This window comes from Podarcis bocagei, assembly GCF_964188305.1.
Source record: "Podarcis bocagei genome assembly, chromosome: 1".
Classification (NCBI taxonomy): Eukaryota; Metazoa; Chordata; class Lepidosauria; order Squamata; family Lacertidae; genus Podarcis; species Podarcis bocagei.
The window spans coordinates 140,747,675-140,768,461 of NC_138125.1; the positions used below are offsets into that span (position 1 = coordinate 140,747,675).

At 43.8% G+C, this 20,787-nt stretch overlaps 1 protein-coding gene across 5 annotated transcripts in view; it reads left to right on the top strand.

Annotated features, from left to right (window-relative positions):
• Positions 1 to 20,787, top strand: part of ERBB4 (erb-b2 receptor tyrosine kinase 4) — an 833,408-nt gene that overhangs the window by 806,077 nt on the left and 6,544 nt on the right. For all 5 annotated transcript variants that reach the window (XM_081196711.1, XM_081196710.1, XM_081196712.1 and 2 more), the window contains exons 24-25: positions 2,190 to 2,287; positions 5,665 to 5,835. In XM_081196711.1, coding sequence (XP_081052837.1) covers positions 2,190 to 2,287; positions 5,665 to 5,835 — 269 coding nt within the window. The remainder of the gene's footprint in view (positions 1 to 2,189; positions 2,288 to 5,664; positions 5,836 to 20,787) is intronic.

Sequence of the window (20,787 nt, forward strand, 5' to 3'; positions counted from 1 at the left end):
ATGCTGCATAGAACAGAATGGGCAGATAACTCAAGCAACTGAGTGAAACCTCAGACTCCAGGGGAAGATTTGATTGTGTGTCAAGTATAGAGAAAATCAAAAATGAAAATAACAACACAAGGAAGTGTCTCAGAAAGAAAAGGGATAGTTAAGATATGCACCATGTCATCTTGGAAGTGAGTATAATAGGACTCATTTCCTAGACTCCATTTCAAGCCTAGGTTTGGCACTGGAACTGCCTTTGTCACCCAGATCGATGGCCTTTCTCAAGAAAGAGAGAGGGAAAGTGTTAATTCCCCTTAACCTCCCAGTGACTTTTGATGCTATTGACCATGGTACCTCATAGTCTCCAACTTTTCCCAATCCAAATCCAGGACACCATGCCACCGCAACTCCACCATGCCACCTTGGCCTGCCGCTGCCACCGTCCACCACCCCCCACCTGCAAGCACACCTATGCTGCCTTGGCCTACCTGCCGCCTTACCTTCGTCAGCTCACTGCCACTTGTGATGAGGCCAAGCCCTCCTGTGCCACAAGGCCTGCTGCAGCTGCTGATATACTTCCGGAAGTTGGTGCCGCACTTTGCAGAGGCACGTCTGCAACCATGACAGGCCTCAATGGAGGCCTTGAGGCGGCAGCAGACGGGGAGTTGGGACATTCGGGATTTGAAACGGAAGCTGGGGTGACTTCTGTTAATCTGGGATGTCCTGCTCAAAGCAGGACAGTTGGGAGGTACAATATGTACCTCCTTCGAACACCCAGAGTTCAAAGTTGAGAGTTGGAGGGCCCTGCTTTGCAATGGTTCTGCTCCTCCCTCTCAAGATGGTTTCAAAGAATGGGGATGGAAGTCTTCTACTTGACCCTGCGGAAGCTGACCTGCAGAGTCCTGCAGGGTTTGATCTTGTCTTCCATGGTGTTTAATATTGATATAAAGTTGGTGGTAATAGTCATTGGGGAATTTCGAGCGAGGTGTGATCATTATGCAAGTGTCAACCATTTCTCTCTCTCTGTTCCATCTGAATTATGAGAAGCAATGCAGATGCTAAACCACCATGTGGAAGTTGTAATAGACTGGAAGTGGGGCAATAATTGGAAACTGAATCCAGGCAAAGCCGTGCTGTTGTGTTTGTGGTTGGTTCTTGGGTCCAGGCTTTGGAGGGACACCCTGCTCTAATGGGGCTTTACTCCCCTTGAAGGAGCAGTTGTGTACTCTTGAAGCCATCATTATCATTTGAATAACAGGTGGAATCATTGTCTAGAAGTGCCTGTCCAAGCTCCAGATGGCTTGCCTGCTCCGGCCTTTCTTGGGCAGAGATATAACCTGGCCACAGTTATCCATGCTCTGGTAACTTCCAGACTGAACTATTGTAAGCATTCTGTGTGTGGCTGCCATTGAAAACAATTGAGCGAGTCCAACTGGTGCAAAATACAGTGGCCAAGATCCTTTGGGGCACTGCCACAGTCACATATAATACCTATTTTGAAAGGGCTGTGCTGGTTGCCAATCACCTTCGGGATACTTATGGTGACATATAAAGCCCTAAATGACTTGAAGTCCAAATATCTGAAGGAATGTCTCCTGCCATTGCATTACGATGTGCAGAAGAGGCCCTACTTCGTATCCTTTTGCCAAGTAGTGTCTGTATTGTGTGGGTGCATGGGATGTCCTTCTCTGTTCTATCACCAAGCTTATGGAATGACACACACCCCATCCATGATGTGTGTCATGCTCCAATGTTATTGACAGGTAAAGACAGATCTTTGTCCAGTGAAGTGAAGTGCGTTGTGGATTGAGTGTGTGTTTTACTAAATTATTACCATGTGAATCTTATCTGTGATTAGCTGGTCAATATTATTTTATCTATTTTTGAACACGGTTCATTTTTATTATTTTACTGTAAATGTAAAGGGCAGGTTATATACGTAAAGAGTAAATATGCTTAAGATTTCTGCTCTTAATAAGTAAGCTTAAACCATGATAGGGAACAAATATTTAGGAAATGAAAATGTAAGGTGTACTGAGTACAGTAAAGAGTAAAAAGCCATAATATAGCCCATGATATAGCCAACTTCAGCTGGGTGGTGCCTTGAGTTTATACCTCCTCTTAAGGACTGAACTGTTTATGAAAAGCCATACATTGCTTGTTATTAACAAGAAGCATTTTTCCCTCATTGTATCTGGCCTTAGGTTGGATGATTGATGCTGACAGTCGGCCTAAGTTCAAGGAATTGGCTGCTGAATTTTCTAGAATGGCTCGAGATCCTCAGAGATACCTGGTCATCCAGGTGAGCAGCTCTGCAGTAGACTTTCTCTCTGAATGGGCTTTCCTAAGATCATTTTAAAGGTTACACAGAGACTAACTCTTTTTTTTGCTATCAAGTAAACATTCACAAGTGTACCACTACTATTCCTGGTTTCTGACTAACATTCCTATATAATGCATGAGTTTTCCAACAGAGTTATGTCACAAATACATTTTGGAGAGTTGTGTAATCGCGTAATCTTGGTATTTTAAATTTTTAAATCTGCTAAGGATGTGCAAAGTTGTCCTTAGTAATTTTGGTAGTCAAATTAGGGAAGGGCGAATCAGTCTATTTCCTGCCCATGTCATTTTCTGCTATAATATGCATTAATCCATTTTTTTAAATGCACCAATATCAAATTGCATATTTTCTCATGTATGTAGAGAGAGAGAGTTTTCAAAAATCAAAATGCACATTAGGTAGTATGAAAACTTGTTAGATAACTAAATCCCAATCTGATAATTAATCTGGGAGGTGCAGACTAGGTCGATTCATATCAGAATTCACAAATACTGAAGTTCTCAGACATCCCTAAATCTAATGAAAAACTCCTTTTGAGTTTCACTGAAATTCCTCAGGCAAAATCCAGTGGGTAGCCTATGGGTGTACAAAAGTAGAGATGGACAAATTGGTTTAAATTTTGCATGTGACTGATACAAAGACCATTCTGTCCTATTTGTCCTTGCATGTATGGATTCTTTTTGAATCGACACCGCTATTATCTGAACCACCATTTACAACGTGGTCCAATGGATGCCTTTCAAAATATTATTTATTCTTTGCAGGGTCCAGCCACTTGTGACTAGCTAACTAAAAAGCACAGCAGCTGCTGTGCAGATTGAAATAGAACTAGAAATGGCCCTTTCTATCACCATCACATGGTGATGGGGACATTGAGTGAGTGGAGTGGGGGCACACATGGCTGCCCCCATTGCTAGCTCACACAGAGGTGCTGCATCTTCCATCTGGATTTCCATCCAAGAAGAAACCACAATAATTTCAAAGGGCAATGTTCTATGGTGTTTTTCTGCAGAAGGAAGAAACCCTTCAGAGGAACAGGAAGGAGGGCAGTTTTCAGCATTGTGTCTCTCCCCTCCAGACCCTCAGTGCTCCCCTTGCAAATCTGCTTCAGAGGGTCCCCAAGATATTTTGCCTCTAAAGAAATCCCAGAGTCTCTCTGAAATTCATTTTAAGGGAGAGTCTGAATGCAACTAGTTTCACAGGCCTGCACTTAAGATACTCACTGGAGTAGTGTGTGGTCCTTTGCTTGCACATGGAGAGATCACCATACGGCTCAACAGAGTCCTGTTTCACTGCAACAGCCCATTCCAGAGAATGACAACTCTTGTCAAGTAACTTGACAGACCAGTGGCAGAGGAAGAAGATGGATGTGGAAATGGCCTCCAGTGCCCTGGACTCCCATGGAATGTGACAGGGGCAGAGGAAGAAAGAGGACTCTAATTCTAGATGGACTGGGAAATCTGTGGTCTATTTTGTCATGCATGATTTTGTTGAGATTCCTGTATTGCAGGGGGTTGGACTAGATGACCCCAAGGGTCCCTTCCAGCTCTACAATTCTCTGATTCTGTGTTGCTGGACCACAACTCCCATCATCCTTGACCATTGGCCATGCTGCCTGGGGCTGATGGGAGTTGGTGTCCAGCACCCTCTGGCCTGCCACAGGTTTTCCATTCCTGGCTTATAGGGATCTCTGCCTGTACTGGCTCTCCTCCCTTCCCCTCATTCAGCTAAAGAGCTATATATAGTGAGTAAATATTTTCCCCATCACCATTTGTGTGATTATGTTATTACAAGGCAGAACAACAAGTATAAAATGACATTTCAGTTAAATTATTTATTTTACTTCAAACCCAAACCCTTTTTACATTTTCATTTAGCATCTGCTCTGTAAGTGATTTCTTTTTTAAAAAAAGAATATATACCAAATTCTCTTATTAAGATGAATGGAAAAAAGGAGTGCTTTTCCCCTTTCTTAAAAACTGAATGCAGCTATTTTAAAAAAATCAGCACCTTAATATTCAGTTTCCATGCTCAAGAGAGCCTTTATAAGTACTGTAGTAATTACTCAGATAGAGGTAAAATGGAGTGATTCTTTTTTGCTCATTTGGGGGCTTCTTTGGCCAGTGTTTCCACAAAGTGGCTTGAACTGAGGCACTGAGAAAAAGAGTTAAAACGTTGTTCAAGTAGGCAATATTTCTTGACACGTCAGCTGTTGCCTCAAGTGACATTGCCTACCGTGTTTCCCAGAGTGTCAGGCTTCTGTTCCTGCAAGGGCCAGTGTTGAGAAGGAAGTCTGGGACCTAGCTGGCAGAGCACTGCAGCCAGGAGCAGACGAGTGTGACAACCTCAACACCCGCCCCCCGCAGCCCCTGATCCCCTGATCCTTTCACCTGGAGATGGCAGCAATAGAACGTCAGGCCTGCTTGCAGTGAGCTATGGGTTTGTGCAAGTGGCTAAGCACCGTCTGCATCTAGAGAGACTTAATTAGTGTACCTAAAGGAATACCTCTTCCCATATCAACCCTGGGTTAAGACCCTGGGTTAAGATCTCCTCTATCAGCCAATATGCTACATAACAGCAAAGGTGAGGGCTATCCCATCATCAGCACCTCAACCCCAGGAAAAGAGGTCCCACCCAGGCATTTTAAATTCTTCTGAATTTCAGTTTTGTTTTTAAGGATTTTAGTTGTTACTAGTAGTAGTATGTGTGTACACAAAACTGAAAAGGGGTGATAGATAAAGGTTTTAATTAAATAAAATATAGGGATAATAATACTAACTTACGGTACCTTAGAGGGCTGTTGATGATTTTTAGTGCTAAACAAAATTGCTAAAGAAACGATGGTGATGGTGGTGATTATAACAGAATAAGGATATTATGAAAATTATTTCTGTCTATCTCTGTCTACAATCATTTTAACTTCAGTAACACAAACATTTCACAAAAATAGTCAAACTTGTCAAAAGCAGATGGCCTGGCTCATCCTTCACCCCCAAACAGCACCATTATAGGAATGTAGAAATAATAATAATGGGGCTTTTGTTTGACTGATAACAGTTATTACACTTCTGTCATCATATTCCCAAGTTTTGACCAAGAATAATTTCCTTCTTTATTTAGTTTTAAAGAGCCGTTCAGAAAATGTGTAAAGGACAATAGAATTTGATTGGAGAAAATATGAGAGCATAATGCACTTGTATAATAATGGAGGGCAACAAGAATAACTAGACAGATAAGAGTCTATAGCTACAACAGAAAGATTATTGGTATATTGGTAAGGCAAAATAACCAAAGGATGATTCCCCCCCCCTTATTCTCCATCAATGTACCATATCTAGGGTGACGATCGCATGAAACTCCCAAGCCCAAATGACAGCAAGTTTTTCCAGAATCTTCTGGATGAGGGAGACCTGGAAGACATGATGGATGCTGAAGAATACCTAGTTCCTCAGGCATTTAACATTCCTCCACCCATCTATACATCCAGGGCAAGAATGGACTCCAACAGGGTAAGAGCAAACAATGATGTTAAACCAGAATCAAATGCACACAAAGCCAACTGGCAAAGTCATCCGCAGACTCAGTTTAAATATCACGTTCAATGAAGCGCACATTTCCCTAGGAAATGGAAGCACAAAGGGAACTCATTATTAATACTAGTATTATTTATTTGTCTTGTTAGAAGCTTACTTCAAAAAGTCTCTAAGCGACTTGTAGGAAGGTTCAGAGCAAGAAAGGCGCAACATACAAAGCAACACATTTCAATAAAGTGGTTCCAACAACCCATAAACAGCTTACTCCTGAGTAGGTGGGTGTATGGCGGCAGCCTCAGGAAGACACTTCATAGCTGTTTCACAGAAGCGTGGAGAGAGGGCCGATGAACATGGCTCACATTGACACGTACATTCAGCGAAGATCGATACACTGACTTAAGACCTGGATGTGCCAGTAACATGTCATCCTGCCTGTCTGCAAGGACACTAAATGCATTCATGAGTTCAACTAGCTCTCTCCATATAAGCATTTGTATCTATTTTAACCAGGTGTATATTTTCCTTGATACAAAGGGTCAAATTCAACATAGCACTAAATTTTTATTATTTTTATTTATTTAAATGAAAACCAATATAAAATGAAAACAAAACCACAAAATACTGGTATAAATACAAAGCCGTTTGACACACCTCACCCACTAAAAGAGGCCAAGGGTCTAAGTGGCCTGGGATGGTGCCCAGCATGCCTCCCTGGGGAGAGCATTCCATCAGCGGAGAGCCACCACTGAAAAGGCCCAGCCTCCAGACCTCCCTTGGAGAGGGCAGATGATGATCACAAGGTCCAGGCTGGTTCAGATGGGGACAGGAGGTATTGAGGTCCAGAGCCACCTAGAACTTTATAGGTCAAAGCCAGCACTTCGAATCGGTCTTGGAAACTAATTGGTAGCCAGGGCACTCATGCCAGAATTGCTTTTATATATCCTGACTGTCCTGTACTGGTTGGGAATCTGTGCATCAAATTCTTCCCCAACTGTAGTTAGTTTCTGAACTATATTCAAAGGCAGCCCTATGTATAACATGTTGCCTAGATGTTACCAGGGCTAGTGAACAAAATTATTTCGCTGAAAACAATCCAAAGTAATAATTTGCACAAATGTATTGTGAGCAAGCCACTGAAAGGTAAGTATGCTTTAATCATGATGGTTTAACTTCATGTTTAACTGGGAGTACAACAGAGCAGCTTCTCCACTGATGCAGGAGATCCCACTGCCAGCACTTTCCCAATACACTCAAGGAAGGCAGCAGTGGTGGGCATTCTGCACTCCTTGTTAGCTGGGCTCAGAGGAGTTTATTGGGCAGTGGTTTTCAAACTGGTCTTGATATGTTCCTGGAAGCGTGTCTGTAGAGCGTGCATGGTTGCCTCATGGGGGGGGGGGGGGCTCCATTGCTGGTTTCCCTAACTGAAATACAGTTGGCTGTGGACTGAGAAAGAAGCTCTGTCAGCAATGCAGTTTAGGACCATTTGGAAGATAAAGAGGAGTAAAGAGGCAGTTTGAGCAGTTGGATGGAGGAGAGCTGAATAGGATCCTTCTATGGAGCCCGGTTTGCATGTGGGGGCTGGAAGGCAGGTGTGTCTCACCTGAAGCTCCTTCAAAACCAGAGGGGAGGATTAGCAGAAAGAAAAATGGGCTGGCCCTACACTCCTTGGGGTCAGACCTTGTGTACTTTTGGCTCCGTGTCTCTTCACCACTAATACTATAGGATTACTATTATATATTTATTTATACCCCACCTTTTTTCCTTGATGGGACTCAAGTCGGCTTAAAGATAAAAATAAGAACTGCTAAAAGCATAGAAAAAAATTAGCAAAGAATTAAGCATTGATAGAATTAAAACTATATACATATACAAAATCTGTTTAAAACATACAAATAATTACAATAAAAACAGCACGGCCTCTTCATTGAAAGCCGTCTGTTCTCAAAAGCCTGTTGGAACAAGGAAATCGGAAGGACAACAAGGAGGAGGGAGCCAGTCTAGCTTCTCTAGGGAGGGAGTGCCAAAGTTTGGGCGTAGCCACCGAGAAGGCCCTCTCCCTCCCCAACCTTCCATGAGGTCCTCAGAAGGAAAAAGTTGTCCCCTGCTCAGAAAGGGCCAGCCATAGAAAGCAGGACTGAGCTGGAAGGAGCCAGTGGTCTGGCTTCCTGTCTTCATAGAAGTCCCTTTTAGAATAACACACACTTTCAGAATTAAATAACTGGTGGTTGTAGGACGTATACACAAAGCCAGTGAAATGCATTTAAAACTCAGTCCATGTGTTTCCCCTGAAATTCTGTTTCCTTTTGGTAACTTGGATATACCCTTGTTTGCTCTAATGAACATTAACATTAAATGGCCCATTATAATTGGCGCTATTATCATGAATGGTGAATAAATTGATGCAGCTTAAGCAGTTTATGTTCATTGTTACTGGAAAATTAAATTTTATGGCAAAGTTTCTGTGCTCTTTAGTAAAGCAGGCATGGAAAGTTGACATCTAAAGGGTCTGGAACTCTTGCCTAGAGATTAAATTTTTTATCTAAAATAGGAATAAAAATGAATGTCTCATTAAACTATCCCATTAGTTGAATGGATTTTTTTAAAAAAGAAAGAAAAAGAAGGAATTTCTTTGCCAATGCTGGCACCAGGATTTGGGGGGCTCTTAGGTCCTTCTCTCCCTGAGTCCCATTAGCTTGAATGAAGGACACATAGAGCATGATCTCGTGGCCCCTCTGGCCTTGTTCTGTCCTCCGTGCAAAGGCACTGCTGGTCAGTGGCCTTTTTGGCTGGTCTCTGAGCCACAACAAATTCCTGCCCCTTCCACTCTCTGGTGCCAGCCTTCTTCCTGCTCTTTGTACATGGAACAAATCCCACTTATTGGGTGTGAAGCAGAGAATAAAACTCTACATTAGAGAGAAAGTGCTATGATGAGGTATTGTGGTCGTGGTAGTCTTTCCTGTTGATTGTAATTTTGATGATTGTTTTGCATGCTTTGCATGCAGACGGTCCCAGGTTCAAATGATGGGGTTACCAGTTATAAGAATCTCAGGTGGCAGGTGATGTGGGAAGCCTTTGCCGGGGACCCTGGAGCACTGCTGCCAGTCACTGTAGGCAGTCCGGGATAGATGGACAAATAGCCTGGTTTAAGGCAGCTTCCAATCTTCCTATTTTAAGTTGTAAAGCATTAGAGGGCAGTAGATGTGAAGGTCTGACAAGGGCTGCACTGTCTAAGTAACCTCTTACTTAGAGTCAGTTCTGTCAGGTTGCCTCTTGATAGCTGCTTTTCAGTTTAACTAGAGTTAGCAAACTGTAAGTCTAAAATTCTAATTTATTTTTTTTAATGCTCTCACTCTTGAACTGGATAGAGCTACTCACAAGCCCACATAATCGACAAACCAGCAACTTCAAGGACAAACCAGCACTGACAAGAACAGGCTGACTAGAGCCTTTCTACCCGAAGGGCTTGGTTTTTTTACTTGCAGGGTAATTTGCTTTTTTTTAAAAAAGTTAAAGCCTTCAGAAATGTGATCCTCCATCTTATCACCTTAGGATTCTAGTTGAAGGGCCATGGTTTAGGAGTAGAACATATGCTTTGTGTGTAAAGGATTCCATGCACTGTGATGTTGTTTCTAAAGTGTAAGGCGCTGTATATATTCATTTAAAATCCCAAGTTCAGTCCACGGCATCTCCAGGTAGTGCGAGGAAAGATCCCTGTCTCACAGCCTGGGGAGCCACAGCCAGGCCGTGTGTCAACTATGCAGTGCTGGGCTAGACAGACCGATGGTCTGAGTTGTAGAAGGCAGCATCCTGGCTCCCCTCAAACTTTGACATCTACGAGGCCCTGGCAACCTGCACGAGAGCAGGAGGTTTATTACAGGCCACTGTGATGACTACTTTGATGGCACACGCGGCGGAAATGCATGTGTGAGCAGTATATAGTACAAGCCACAAACCAGCGCAATGTTGTGGGTTTCCTTCCTGAAGAGAAAAATGGCACTGTCTGAATTGGTCTGAACAATCTGGTGCGAGAAGAACTGGGGTGTGAGGGGGGTGTAAGTATAATACATAATCATATATAATCTATATAAAGGAGCCATATATATTTTTACTGCAATGCTATGGAGGAAAATATATTTTTGCTAAAACCCAGGAGACTGCCTTCCTCATTATTCCCTGTTTTTCTTAAGGAATAATCAGTGATAGTATAGGAAACAAAGGCAGGGACCCAGGGGTGAAAATAACATTTAGATTTAAAATGTTAATGATTATTTTCTCTCCAAATCTTTCTTTCATTCTTTTTTGTAAAGTAATATTACCAGTAGATTCCCCAAACTCTTCTAACACCTGAAAAATAGAACATTTCATCAAGACAACCATTCTTTCCTTTAAGAGGCCAGGAGTGCCCGTTTATGGGTTTCTTTAAACCCCCCCCAACAACTGTAATAAAATTGGGGAGATTATAATCAACTTTCTATTCACATGTCTAGGCTGGCTTCTCGCTGCCCCCCCCCCCCCGCAGATCCATCTCTAAGAGCTCCCCTGTTCAGGCCAGTCAACATGCTGTAATGATTGCTGCGCTAAAGGCTTTGGAGAAGATGTGCTCTATTTCATTCTCAATGAGGGCTGATGGCTTTTGAGAGGCTCAGAATATCCTTTGATTACTGTGTAAAGTAGACTGGGGGAAAAACAGGGAAAGGAGGGAAGGGGCAGGTGTAATGCGTCCATGGACCCTTTTTTGTGCTTCCAACCCATCTCCTCCTCACAGCACATCACAAACATGTTACCTTTTTGATTCCCTCTTGAGGAATTTCCCCCCACTCTAAAGTTCAGAACTCCAATCCTACTGCAGTATCACACAGAGCTTGGTTTCACTGCCAACTCCAGGGCCTAAAAACATAGGAGCCTGGCAATGTGTGGCCCTTGAGACATGACAAGGCTTTTCGCTTTGTTTTAAATTTAGACAGGATGGGGGAGGATCAGAGAGGCAGTGTGAAGCAGTTGTTCTCAAACTTTTTTCCTCTGGGCTACACTTTCAGAATAAAAATTTCCTCATGCCACATTAAAAAAATAAAAATGCAAGGGATTATGCAAACTGGAAAAAGATGTGAGGGGGTGCAAAAGAGTGGGAGTGTCACTGTAGCAGAATCTCCAACCATAATATCCAATCCAATAGACTCCCAGCAGTAAAGGAATATCACTGTCAAGAGCGACCGTAGCCGCAGGCCTGCCAGTGGCATTCATGGAGACCCCGAGAGCCAAGAATATGACACCCAAGTCATATACTTCTATGCTGAGGATGTCCACACAGTAGCCAGGCCCAGAATTAATTAATTCTTCCATTTATATTCCATCTGCCCTCCAAGGACCTCAAGGCAGCAGACGCTATTCTTCGCCCTATTTGAACCTAGTTCTACCCAGTCCTCGCTTCCCTGAAACTCTTCAGTAACTCTCATTCCCACGCGTAGGAGTGGCAAATCTCCCCTGTGACATCTTTCTGCTCCCCTTGCGTGCAGGATTACAGCCCTGCAGCAGCAAAGGAAACCACACACCCCTCACTAGCATGCACAGGCCCAGACAACTGGCGTCAGTCACCCTAGGACCTGAATCTTCTGGCCCCACAAACAACCTGCAGGCGGACACTCCTTTGACAGGTGCACGCACACACCAGCCATGCGCTGGAGCAAATGTGTGCATTCCCATCACAATGCCCTCCCAACTCCATGGCTTGGGAGCCCTACTGGGAACGGGGAAGAGAAACACTAGGGCAGGCTTTGGACCTCTGTTGCTGAACTGCAGCTCCCATCTGCCGCAGCAAGCACAGTCGGTGGCCAGAGATATGGGAGTCGTACTTGAGCAACACAACCCAGAGAGCAAAGGTTCCCCACACCTGCGCCAGGATATCATGCTCACAGGGTGCGGTCATGAGAGTTCTCTGGTATGACAGTATCCTCAAATGCAGTTGCGCCACCGATTTGTATAATAGTATTATGCTACTGGCAGAGTTATTTTCCTTTCCTTTCCCAGTGATCCCTAGAATTGAAGCTGCCCTTTTCACAGCTGCTGCCCACTGATTCAACATCTTCACTGAGCCATCCACGATGACCCCGAGGTCTCATTCCTGGTCACTCCCTGCCATTTCAGGCCCAGGAGCCATATATGTGACGTTAAAATTATTGCCCCAACTTGCATCATTTTACACTTGTTTTACATTGAATTGCATTTACTGTTTTGCCACCCATTCACCCAGTTTGGAGAGATCCTTTTTGAGCTCTTCATAATCATTCTTGGTTTTATCACCCCTGAACAATTTAGTATCTTCAACGAACTTGGCCACCTGCCTGCTACCCAATAACTCTCAATGGTTTATGTACAAATTAAAAAGTGCAGGTCCCAATGCCAATTCTTGGGGACTCTGCTTTCTACATCTCTCTATTGGGAGAAGTTACCATTTGTTCCATTGCTTGCTGCCACTTACCCAATTCCTGATCCAGGAGAAGACCTTTCCTCTTATCTCTGGGCTTTACCACTCCACATCTTCATTGGGTGGGCATAAACCAAGGATGGGATTGCATTTTTAATCTCATCATAGATCTGGCTACAATTTCCTTAGACTAGCTTCTGCAACTCAGCACATTCAGTAACATTGAGGAAGTGGAAGCTAATGCACTTGGCTGCATGCATGCGCGCACCCTAATAGTGCCTCCTGTTTTACCTCGAAATCTTTGTGGCTTCAAATGTATGCTTTATTTGACTTTCTGCAGTACTGTTTTATTCTGGATTGTTTTATTTGAGGTATTAATGTGTTGTAAATGGCTTTGAGATCTTTTCTTAAAATATATAAAGCGGTATAGAAACAAAATGAATAATAATAAAAATAATAATTTAAGGGGGGAAATTAGGACAAAATAGGAACAGGGATAGCTAACAGAAGCAAGCACTTCTCCTTGAAAACAGAGTCAGGGTGTATGAAATAGTGGAAGCATTCCCAGTGCTACTGCCACTGTGGTCAGCGTATGACAGTTTCTTTGATTGGAAATATATTTAATGTAATGCATCACCACCTTCGCCGGCCCTCTCTGACAGCCTGCGAGAGTGGAATAAGGGAGCCAGAGGCCAACTGGTCAGCAGGTCTCTTTGAGTCTCTGTTCCTGTTCCCCTGGAGTCCTACTCCTCAGTCCTGGCCCAGCACCAACCAGGAGAGTACGGCTGCTCAGGAGCTGTGAGGTGGAGAGTGGGGAGGGTCCTGCTGTTCCTGCCCCCCCCCCCACTCAGATTGGCAAGAGCAGGCATGGAGCGCAGGAGCTGCATGGCTGTGGCCTATTTCTTGCAATTAGTGCTCAGGGAATGGCGAGCCATGGACACACTCCGCCACTCCCCCTTGTTTCTCCCCCCACAGCCTGCTGGCTCGTTATCTAGCTCATTATTTCTTTCATGAAAAGAATGCAAAAACATGCAGGGAAGGTCCTTTCCCCTTTGCTTTATTCATATATTCCATTTTGCTATGCCTCTTTTTTGGGGAGTGGGGGTGGGAAACGTCCCTGTCTCCTTTGGATGTGGATTGAAATATCCTTCTTTTAGGGTGGGGTTTTTTTTTTCCTAAGCAAGGCAGCGTCTGTCTGCTTTTTGTTCCATATTCAGAAGAAAACAATGTGGCTCTTGGGAGGAGGTGTGGGTCCCCTCCAGGGAGCTTTCTCCAATTTGAATTTCAGTTCAGTTCAGATCTGCTGTAAATACCAGCCTGTTCCTTTGAAATATTTGCTCTGAGCTGATGGGACAGCTCTGCATTGTATTTTCTGTCTGCTTTTCCACTTGGGTATCTGTAGGATATTACACAGATCCACTTGCATAAACCAGCTGTCCTTATTCCACACAGAGCTCTTTCTGAAATCTTTCAACTTAGTGGAGCAGCTATATCGTCTTGCCAGGGTAGGAGGACTTGGTTCATTGACTTTTCCTGGCATGCTTCCTATTAATAGTTTCTGTGGATTAGAGTTTAGGAGCTGTGGCCTAACATTTCTTAAATGGTCAAGCAGAGCATCTGAGAGCTGCTTGGGCTATGTGCCACACACTTCCCCAAAGGTTGCATTGCTCAGGAGCAGAGCTCCACATCGTGCAAAATGCTGAACCAAACAAAATCAAGCCGAGATTTACAATAATGCAAATACTGGTGCAGACGCCATTGATCCAAATAATTCAGGAATTTAGATTCCTCAAAATTTTCACTTTAACCCCCTCCCTGTCACTTTTGTGGAAATACTGTAGCCTTCCTCCACCTGCTTCCTTCCAGAGGTTTTTGACTATTACTTCCTTCTGCTCCAGCCAGCAAGACCAACGGTTAGGGATGATGAGAATTGTAGTGCAGAACACCCCGAGGGCACCATGCTGAGGGAGCCTGAAACCCAACATGAAACCCCACAAGCAAGTGTAGGGGAATCCGGAAGACAGATACATAGTCTAGGACAAATGCCCCCTAGGCAAGGAGCATCTCACTCTTTTGTCTTATTTCATATATAGCACATTTTAAGAGTTGATGCAGGATTATTTCCTGCTGCAGAAGATGACAAATTTGTATGCAAGGATCAGAAACTGTGCATTTATTTATGCCATGTGAACTGGCAACCCCCCCCCCCCGAATGCTGGCCATCTGCCCCTAAATCCAGCCTTGGAATAGGTCTATGAGTGGCTGTTAGCCATGACAGCCAAATAGAACCTCCACATTCAGCACATTCTTACGTCTCCAAAAGAGTGGCTATTCAGGGTGGGGCGCATACCCCCATTTACACTCCCAACAACGCCATGGGGTAGGTTAGGCTGAGAGAATGGTTGACCCAATGAGTTTCACGGTGAAGCAAAGTACAGTATAGAACCTTATGGTGTCTCCACATTACTCTGCATCTAGTGTGCTCCCACTGCTAGTTTTCAAGGCTGAATTCATATACGCCATATCAGTCCTGTCGTTTCCTGACAAATACAGCTCTATAATGTGTTTTTCTCAAACCAACTTCAGTCTGAATAGAAAACCGGATATGGAATGATCAATGATATGAACATTTGAGGCAGTCATCGCACATCCGCAGATGCATACGTGGATGAGAGTTTCATGAACAGGAGTTCCAGGAGGGATTGCATGGGCACAGAAGGGGGGGGGGAATGATGTTCATTGGGTGAAGCCATCCCCACCCCACCTATGATGTCAAGAACACAGTGCAAAGGAGAGGGAGGGAGGTGCCTTGCTGAATTTTAAGCTGCTAATCTGAATCTGAACCCTGAGATTTCACAGGGACACATCTAATGATTTCCTTGTCAATTAAAGCCTTGGGTGCCTGGTTCCATTACCTCATTTATCTTCTTCTGTATATGCAAATTTTGTATATCAGTTTTGCAAATTAGGGCAAATATACTGCCGGACAAGCAGGACTTAATTGTTCATGAGATACTGAAGCAGGCATAGGAGGGTGAGAAATCCTGGCAGTCGGGAGCTCCGATCTTTGTCTTTGCTCGTTTCAGTAGTGCATATCTTCATACAGCTCCACTGAAATAGTCATTCTTTAACCTTTGCTGAGAGCCCTCTCGTCTAGTGTGAAATTAGCAGGCAATCAAATACAATCCCTAACAGAAAGTGACACCAATTATGCAGTCACTTTTCAGATGTGTCTGTATCCCCCAACAGCTTCAGAGCAGCTGAACAGCAAATGTTTGTGCAAAAGTACAAAGCTAGGGAGTACAAGGTTTGCAGCAGCGATGAATGAGAGCTGTGGTCGCTTGTGTCTTGAAGACGCCCCCCCCCCCAATGCTAGGTGGTAATCGTCAGAGGCACTGATCTCCTGTGTTTCCAGCTGCCTCAAAAGCAGCAAATGCAGCTCTGAAGGAGGATTCTTTTTCCTATCGCCACAGGGAGGACGTGTCGCCATGCAGGAAGGGAAGCAGCGAGAGAAACCAGCCCTGAATGATAACGGGGACAAAGCTCTGATCCAAGGCAACAGAGTATCATGGGAGGGGCCATGCAGAAGAACGATTTGGGTGGCTGTTCCAGTGCAGACTGAAGTCCTGATGCAAACGCATGGGCATGTGCTTTAGCCCCATCGTTGCACTTCTTAGGCTTTCAGCTCAGCAGCAATTGCATTTCCTGACCAAAGTGACATTTCCCTACAAGACGTAAAACATGTGTCTGTTTTCTGGGTGAACCTGGGCAAATACATGCTCCAGCACTGCTTCTCAAAAAGCTGTCCAACAACACTTCTTGGGTGTAACTGAGATCCAAATTCTAGGAGCCTAGCCATGTGCTGGGAAGGGCTGGGGCTCAATGGGAGAGCATATGCTTTGCATGAAGGGCCCACATTGACTCCCAGACATCCCCATGTGAGAGTGGGAGAGACCCCCCCACCCCGAGGGTTGTTGCCAGTCTGTGTAGAGACAATACTGAGCCTCAGCAGTTTAACTCCGTATGAGAAGGCAGCTTCCTGAGGGGATCTTATTGACGTTTATGGACCTAACAGCAGCATGGTGAACAACCAAAGTAGCAACGTTCCTCAGGGTAATCCCTCAAAACATATTGCAGTACCTTTAGCACATTTATTGCACCATGAGCTTTTGTGGACTAGAATCATGAATGGCGCTGATAGTGATATTTAAGGAACATATAACTTGATGATACAAGCACAGTAGTAGGACAATATTGACCCCAGAAAAACAAAGTGGGTAAGATGCCTCTGTAATAAAACATTGCAGTGGGATGTGTTTCTGTCTCGCCGCTCCATTGCTTTCGCCCTCCCCCAGGTTTTCCTCCTACCCAAACAAAAGTCAGCATTCTGTGCATACTGAGCAGTTCCTATTGGCCTGTTTTGCTCTCACCCAACCCCCCACCAATTTTGGGTGTGTGTTTTTTTGGGGGGGCTAATGTGAATGTGCCCAGCCCTCCATTGAGTTCTATGGGCTGCCCTTGTTTCTTCCCCTTGCTCCTCAGTGTGAACCAGGAAATAACCTATCCAGACCATAACATGTTTCTCTCTACACATCCCCCCCCCAGCCACTCAGTTCCCACTCCCATCTTGTTTACACTCACTCCCCTTCTTGCACTGAAGTCCCTGTCCCATTCAATAGAATGGAAAGGTAGTTAATTATAAGTTTAAGCTTATATTAACTAAAATTTGTAGTCTGGTCGGGTAGATAATAGCCTGCCAGCAAAGGTGCTGCTTTGATTTTAAGATGGCTACATTTGCCTTTAATATTTTAGGCACTTTATAAATGATACAAGAGCTGGGAAAAGGATCAGTGAAGTTACTATGGGTGTGGGGAGGGCAAGCAAACTCTGACTCCTGAACTGGGCAGGTGGAACAGAATTGGAGGAGAACAGTTCATCTTTAGCAACGGCTTCACAGTTATTCCTTTTTCCTCCCTTAAGACACCCGATCTCCCTTAACAACCTGCTGTCACAGTGGCCATAGCAAGATGTCTTCAGTGCCCAGCCACCATTTTCTTGTCCCACACTGCCCCAGGCAAAGCTCTCTTTTTACTATTTAGTATCACCATCGTTTGTTGGTTTACAGTGCTAAAGGTTAATCATCACCCCCTGGATTTCAGTGTCTTGGTTTTGCTACGTGGGAGCAGTGCCTTGGAAACTGGGTTCCACTTCCTACCAGCCTTTGTGGGAGCACACACCCCAGGCATGCAGCGCCTCTGTTTCCTAGCCTGTCCAAAGCATTGCATAGTAGTAATTCAAGAATATTGGTTCAGCCTGTTGCTTCACTCAATACCAACCCTTCCCCTGCCAATACATAATTTTCTAGCTGGTGAGAAATTATTCACCTTTCCCTCCAGAACCCACACTCACAATCAAGAGAAGGCGGATGGAGCGGGGGCGGGAATCTGGACTCCTTTTTGTTTTTTTGTCTTAAGTACAAACAGGTATTTTTGAGGCTTCCAAAATTATGGCATTGCATTGTAATTAGGAAGCAATTTAACGACATTTAAGAAACAATTATGTTGCATTTAATCTGTGCTTCAGCTGTTTCCTGGCATTCTTTTTTTGGAATTGTGACTATGGCACTTTTATCACTTAATGACCAAACACACACACAAAAGCTGAAGCAGGAGTGTAGAGCTTGGCAGGTCACTGACTAAACGTTGTGATGGTGAATATGCCCCCTGCAGTTGTCTGAACCTTCTTTAAATAGCAAGTATGTAGTGATGTGGGGAGCACAGTCAGGATGAAGACTGGTTAACACTGCAGCCCCAACGAAGAACCTCCCTCCCCACAGCTCTTATTTGGCATGGGAACCATCACTGTATTTCCTCACAAATCATGTTTTCAAAAGGTTTATGCAACTAGTAGTGGTACCTTTCTGAAAGGCGATTCAAACAGTGAAGAAGGAAGTCCACAGAGAACTTTGAGCCACCTGAGAATGCTTCTGGTGGATTAAGAGCAAATGGCAAGCTCTGCTGGACCAAAGGCCTTCTACTCTAGGATTGGTTTCCAAAATGAGCTCAGTAACTGTCTGTCACTGGAGGTAATAGAGCCATCAGAGGTAGTAGTAACCATGGAAGGCTTTGTCCTCCATGAATTTCATGAGTCCCCCTTGAAAGATGTCCTAGTTGGTGTCTGGCACTACACCTTATGGTATTGAATTCCATAGTGTACATTCTGTAGTTGTCAGAGCATGAATCTATGTGTCAAAGCCTCCTTTCATGTGGAAAGTTAGCATGCCAGGGAGAAGGTTGCTAGGGTAGACTTCTCCCTTATATGTTCAAGCAGCTTTTGGCATTCTGGACTCTTCTTTTCCCATGAAAACTACACCGTGTTCTCTTCCTGCAAGTCTGAGTAAGTTCTCAGTTTTTGACCACACCAAATGCATTAATCTGTGCATATTTTCTTGTACTCCTGAAGGTTTCTCAATGAAGACTACTGCTTTGCTTGTACCCTATATCCTATCCCCCTTTCTTAAAAAGCAATCACCCGAGTTTGAAAGTCAGCCTTCAGTTTATTTTATGAATGGAGACTACAAATTTGAAAGAAATGAATTTTGTGAAAAAAGCAATGCTATTGTTTAAAAGTTATTAAATGAGTTATTACATGGTAGTTCTGTGCACAGTGAAGCCACAGAAGCAAACACCTTATAAATAATCATCCTGAAGTTTATTTGCCTACTGCTCTTCAAAATTATGCCCAAAGCAGCTCACAAGAGAACAGTAAACAAACCATCAATATATAGGTACAACAAAACCATAAGTATTCCAAGTGCATTTCACAAATGTAGTATTTCCCCATATGTCATTTGTTTAAATGAATAATGCAAGGAAATGTTTCCCTAGCTGGCAGGAGGGTTAAGTGTTCTCAGGGCCAAAACTAAGGTTTTGGCTTATCCAGGACCTGAAACCGATGAAAGACCCTAGGCACCATCAGCAGCCATCTTTGTAGTTGGACTCACATAGACTTTATATTATATCAAGGCTTTATGCCAGGGTTAAAGAGAGGCTCCACAGGACTTTTTTGGGGGGGTCACGTCATTAGAATATGACACTAATTATTCTGCTACTTGCTTACTTATGCAACCCTATTGCCTGGGACTGTTAAGAAACAGTGGTCTGCTAGCAGACTCATAAAATGAAATCTCCTTGAGACAACTCTGCACTTCACAGATCTGTCAGGAAGCTCACCAGGTGTATAAGTCTTTATGCAGGCTGCTTGTTGAGCGATGCATAGCAGGAGTTGCTGCTTGTCTGGAAAAGCTGCTCCCACAACAATAATCCTGATCTTTTTCTGCCTTCTTTCTAAAATAATACCAGTAGTATTATTCATTAAAATGTGTATTGCAGCACCTAGAATCATTTATCCTCACAGCACTGCTGTTTGTGAGGTAGGTTGCTGTTTATTGTTACTGACAGTAAATCATACTCTGAGAAACTCTTGGGGAATGTCTCCTCTCCCCAGAGAAACTGAGTGAAATGACCCTCCTCAGTTTGTTTGCCCACAAGTAGGATGCTGGATTTTGAGAGACCTTCTGCATGCACAAGTCAACTTTTGGTGTATGACCTGGTTGAGAAGAATATTTGGGTGAGAAAATGAAGAGATAAGCCACCGGGGGCAGGGGGTTCCCCGCTTCTCATCCATGCATCATGTTTGCTTTTTAATCCAGACTCTACCACTGACCTTACCTTCTTGATTGAGGCCACCATCACACCTAGTTTGGCCCTGTAGTCCGTTTACTGTAGTACAGAACAAAGATGCAAGTAGTATCAAATCATTACAAAGGAAGAGACTATTAGAAGGATGGTGAACATCAATAAGTGATGAATGAAAACAAAGTGGGCCATTCTTCTGCATCTGAATGGATGTTGACAGAATTTCATTTAGTGCCCTCTTGACCCTCGAAACATAGAATCGTAGAGTTGGAAATGACCATGAGGGTCATCTAGTCCAACCCCCTCCCTGCCATACCGGACTCTTTTGGCCAACGTGGGACTTGAACTCACAGCCTTGAGATTAAGTGTCTCATGCTCTACCGACTTGCATTTCAACCCCAACCTGAAAAAGGGTTGAAGTAGAAGAGAGCTGTATGGCAGAAAGAGTGGGGAGACTGCCAAGATGGACTCATGCCACATACTCCATTACATGAATCATTTTACATCCTAAATGCTGCTTAGGAAACGTACTCTGGTTCTGTGGTATTGTTCTCTGTGTGTCTCTCTGTCTCTCTGTCACACACACCTGAAAATATTTACTGAAAGAAAAATCTGAAAACGGTATCAAGAAGTCGGGTTGCATATTCTCTGGCTATTACCACATTAGGTTTTTTATGCCACTTTAAATTTTTACTATTTGAAAACCTATCTGAGGACAGTTCTGCTTGTGTGTCTGATAAATATTTGCCACATAAGAGATTCTGACAATTTGGCCCTTGCTTTCTTTTCATTCTTGGGTGGGCAACAAAC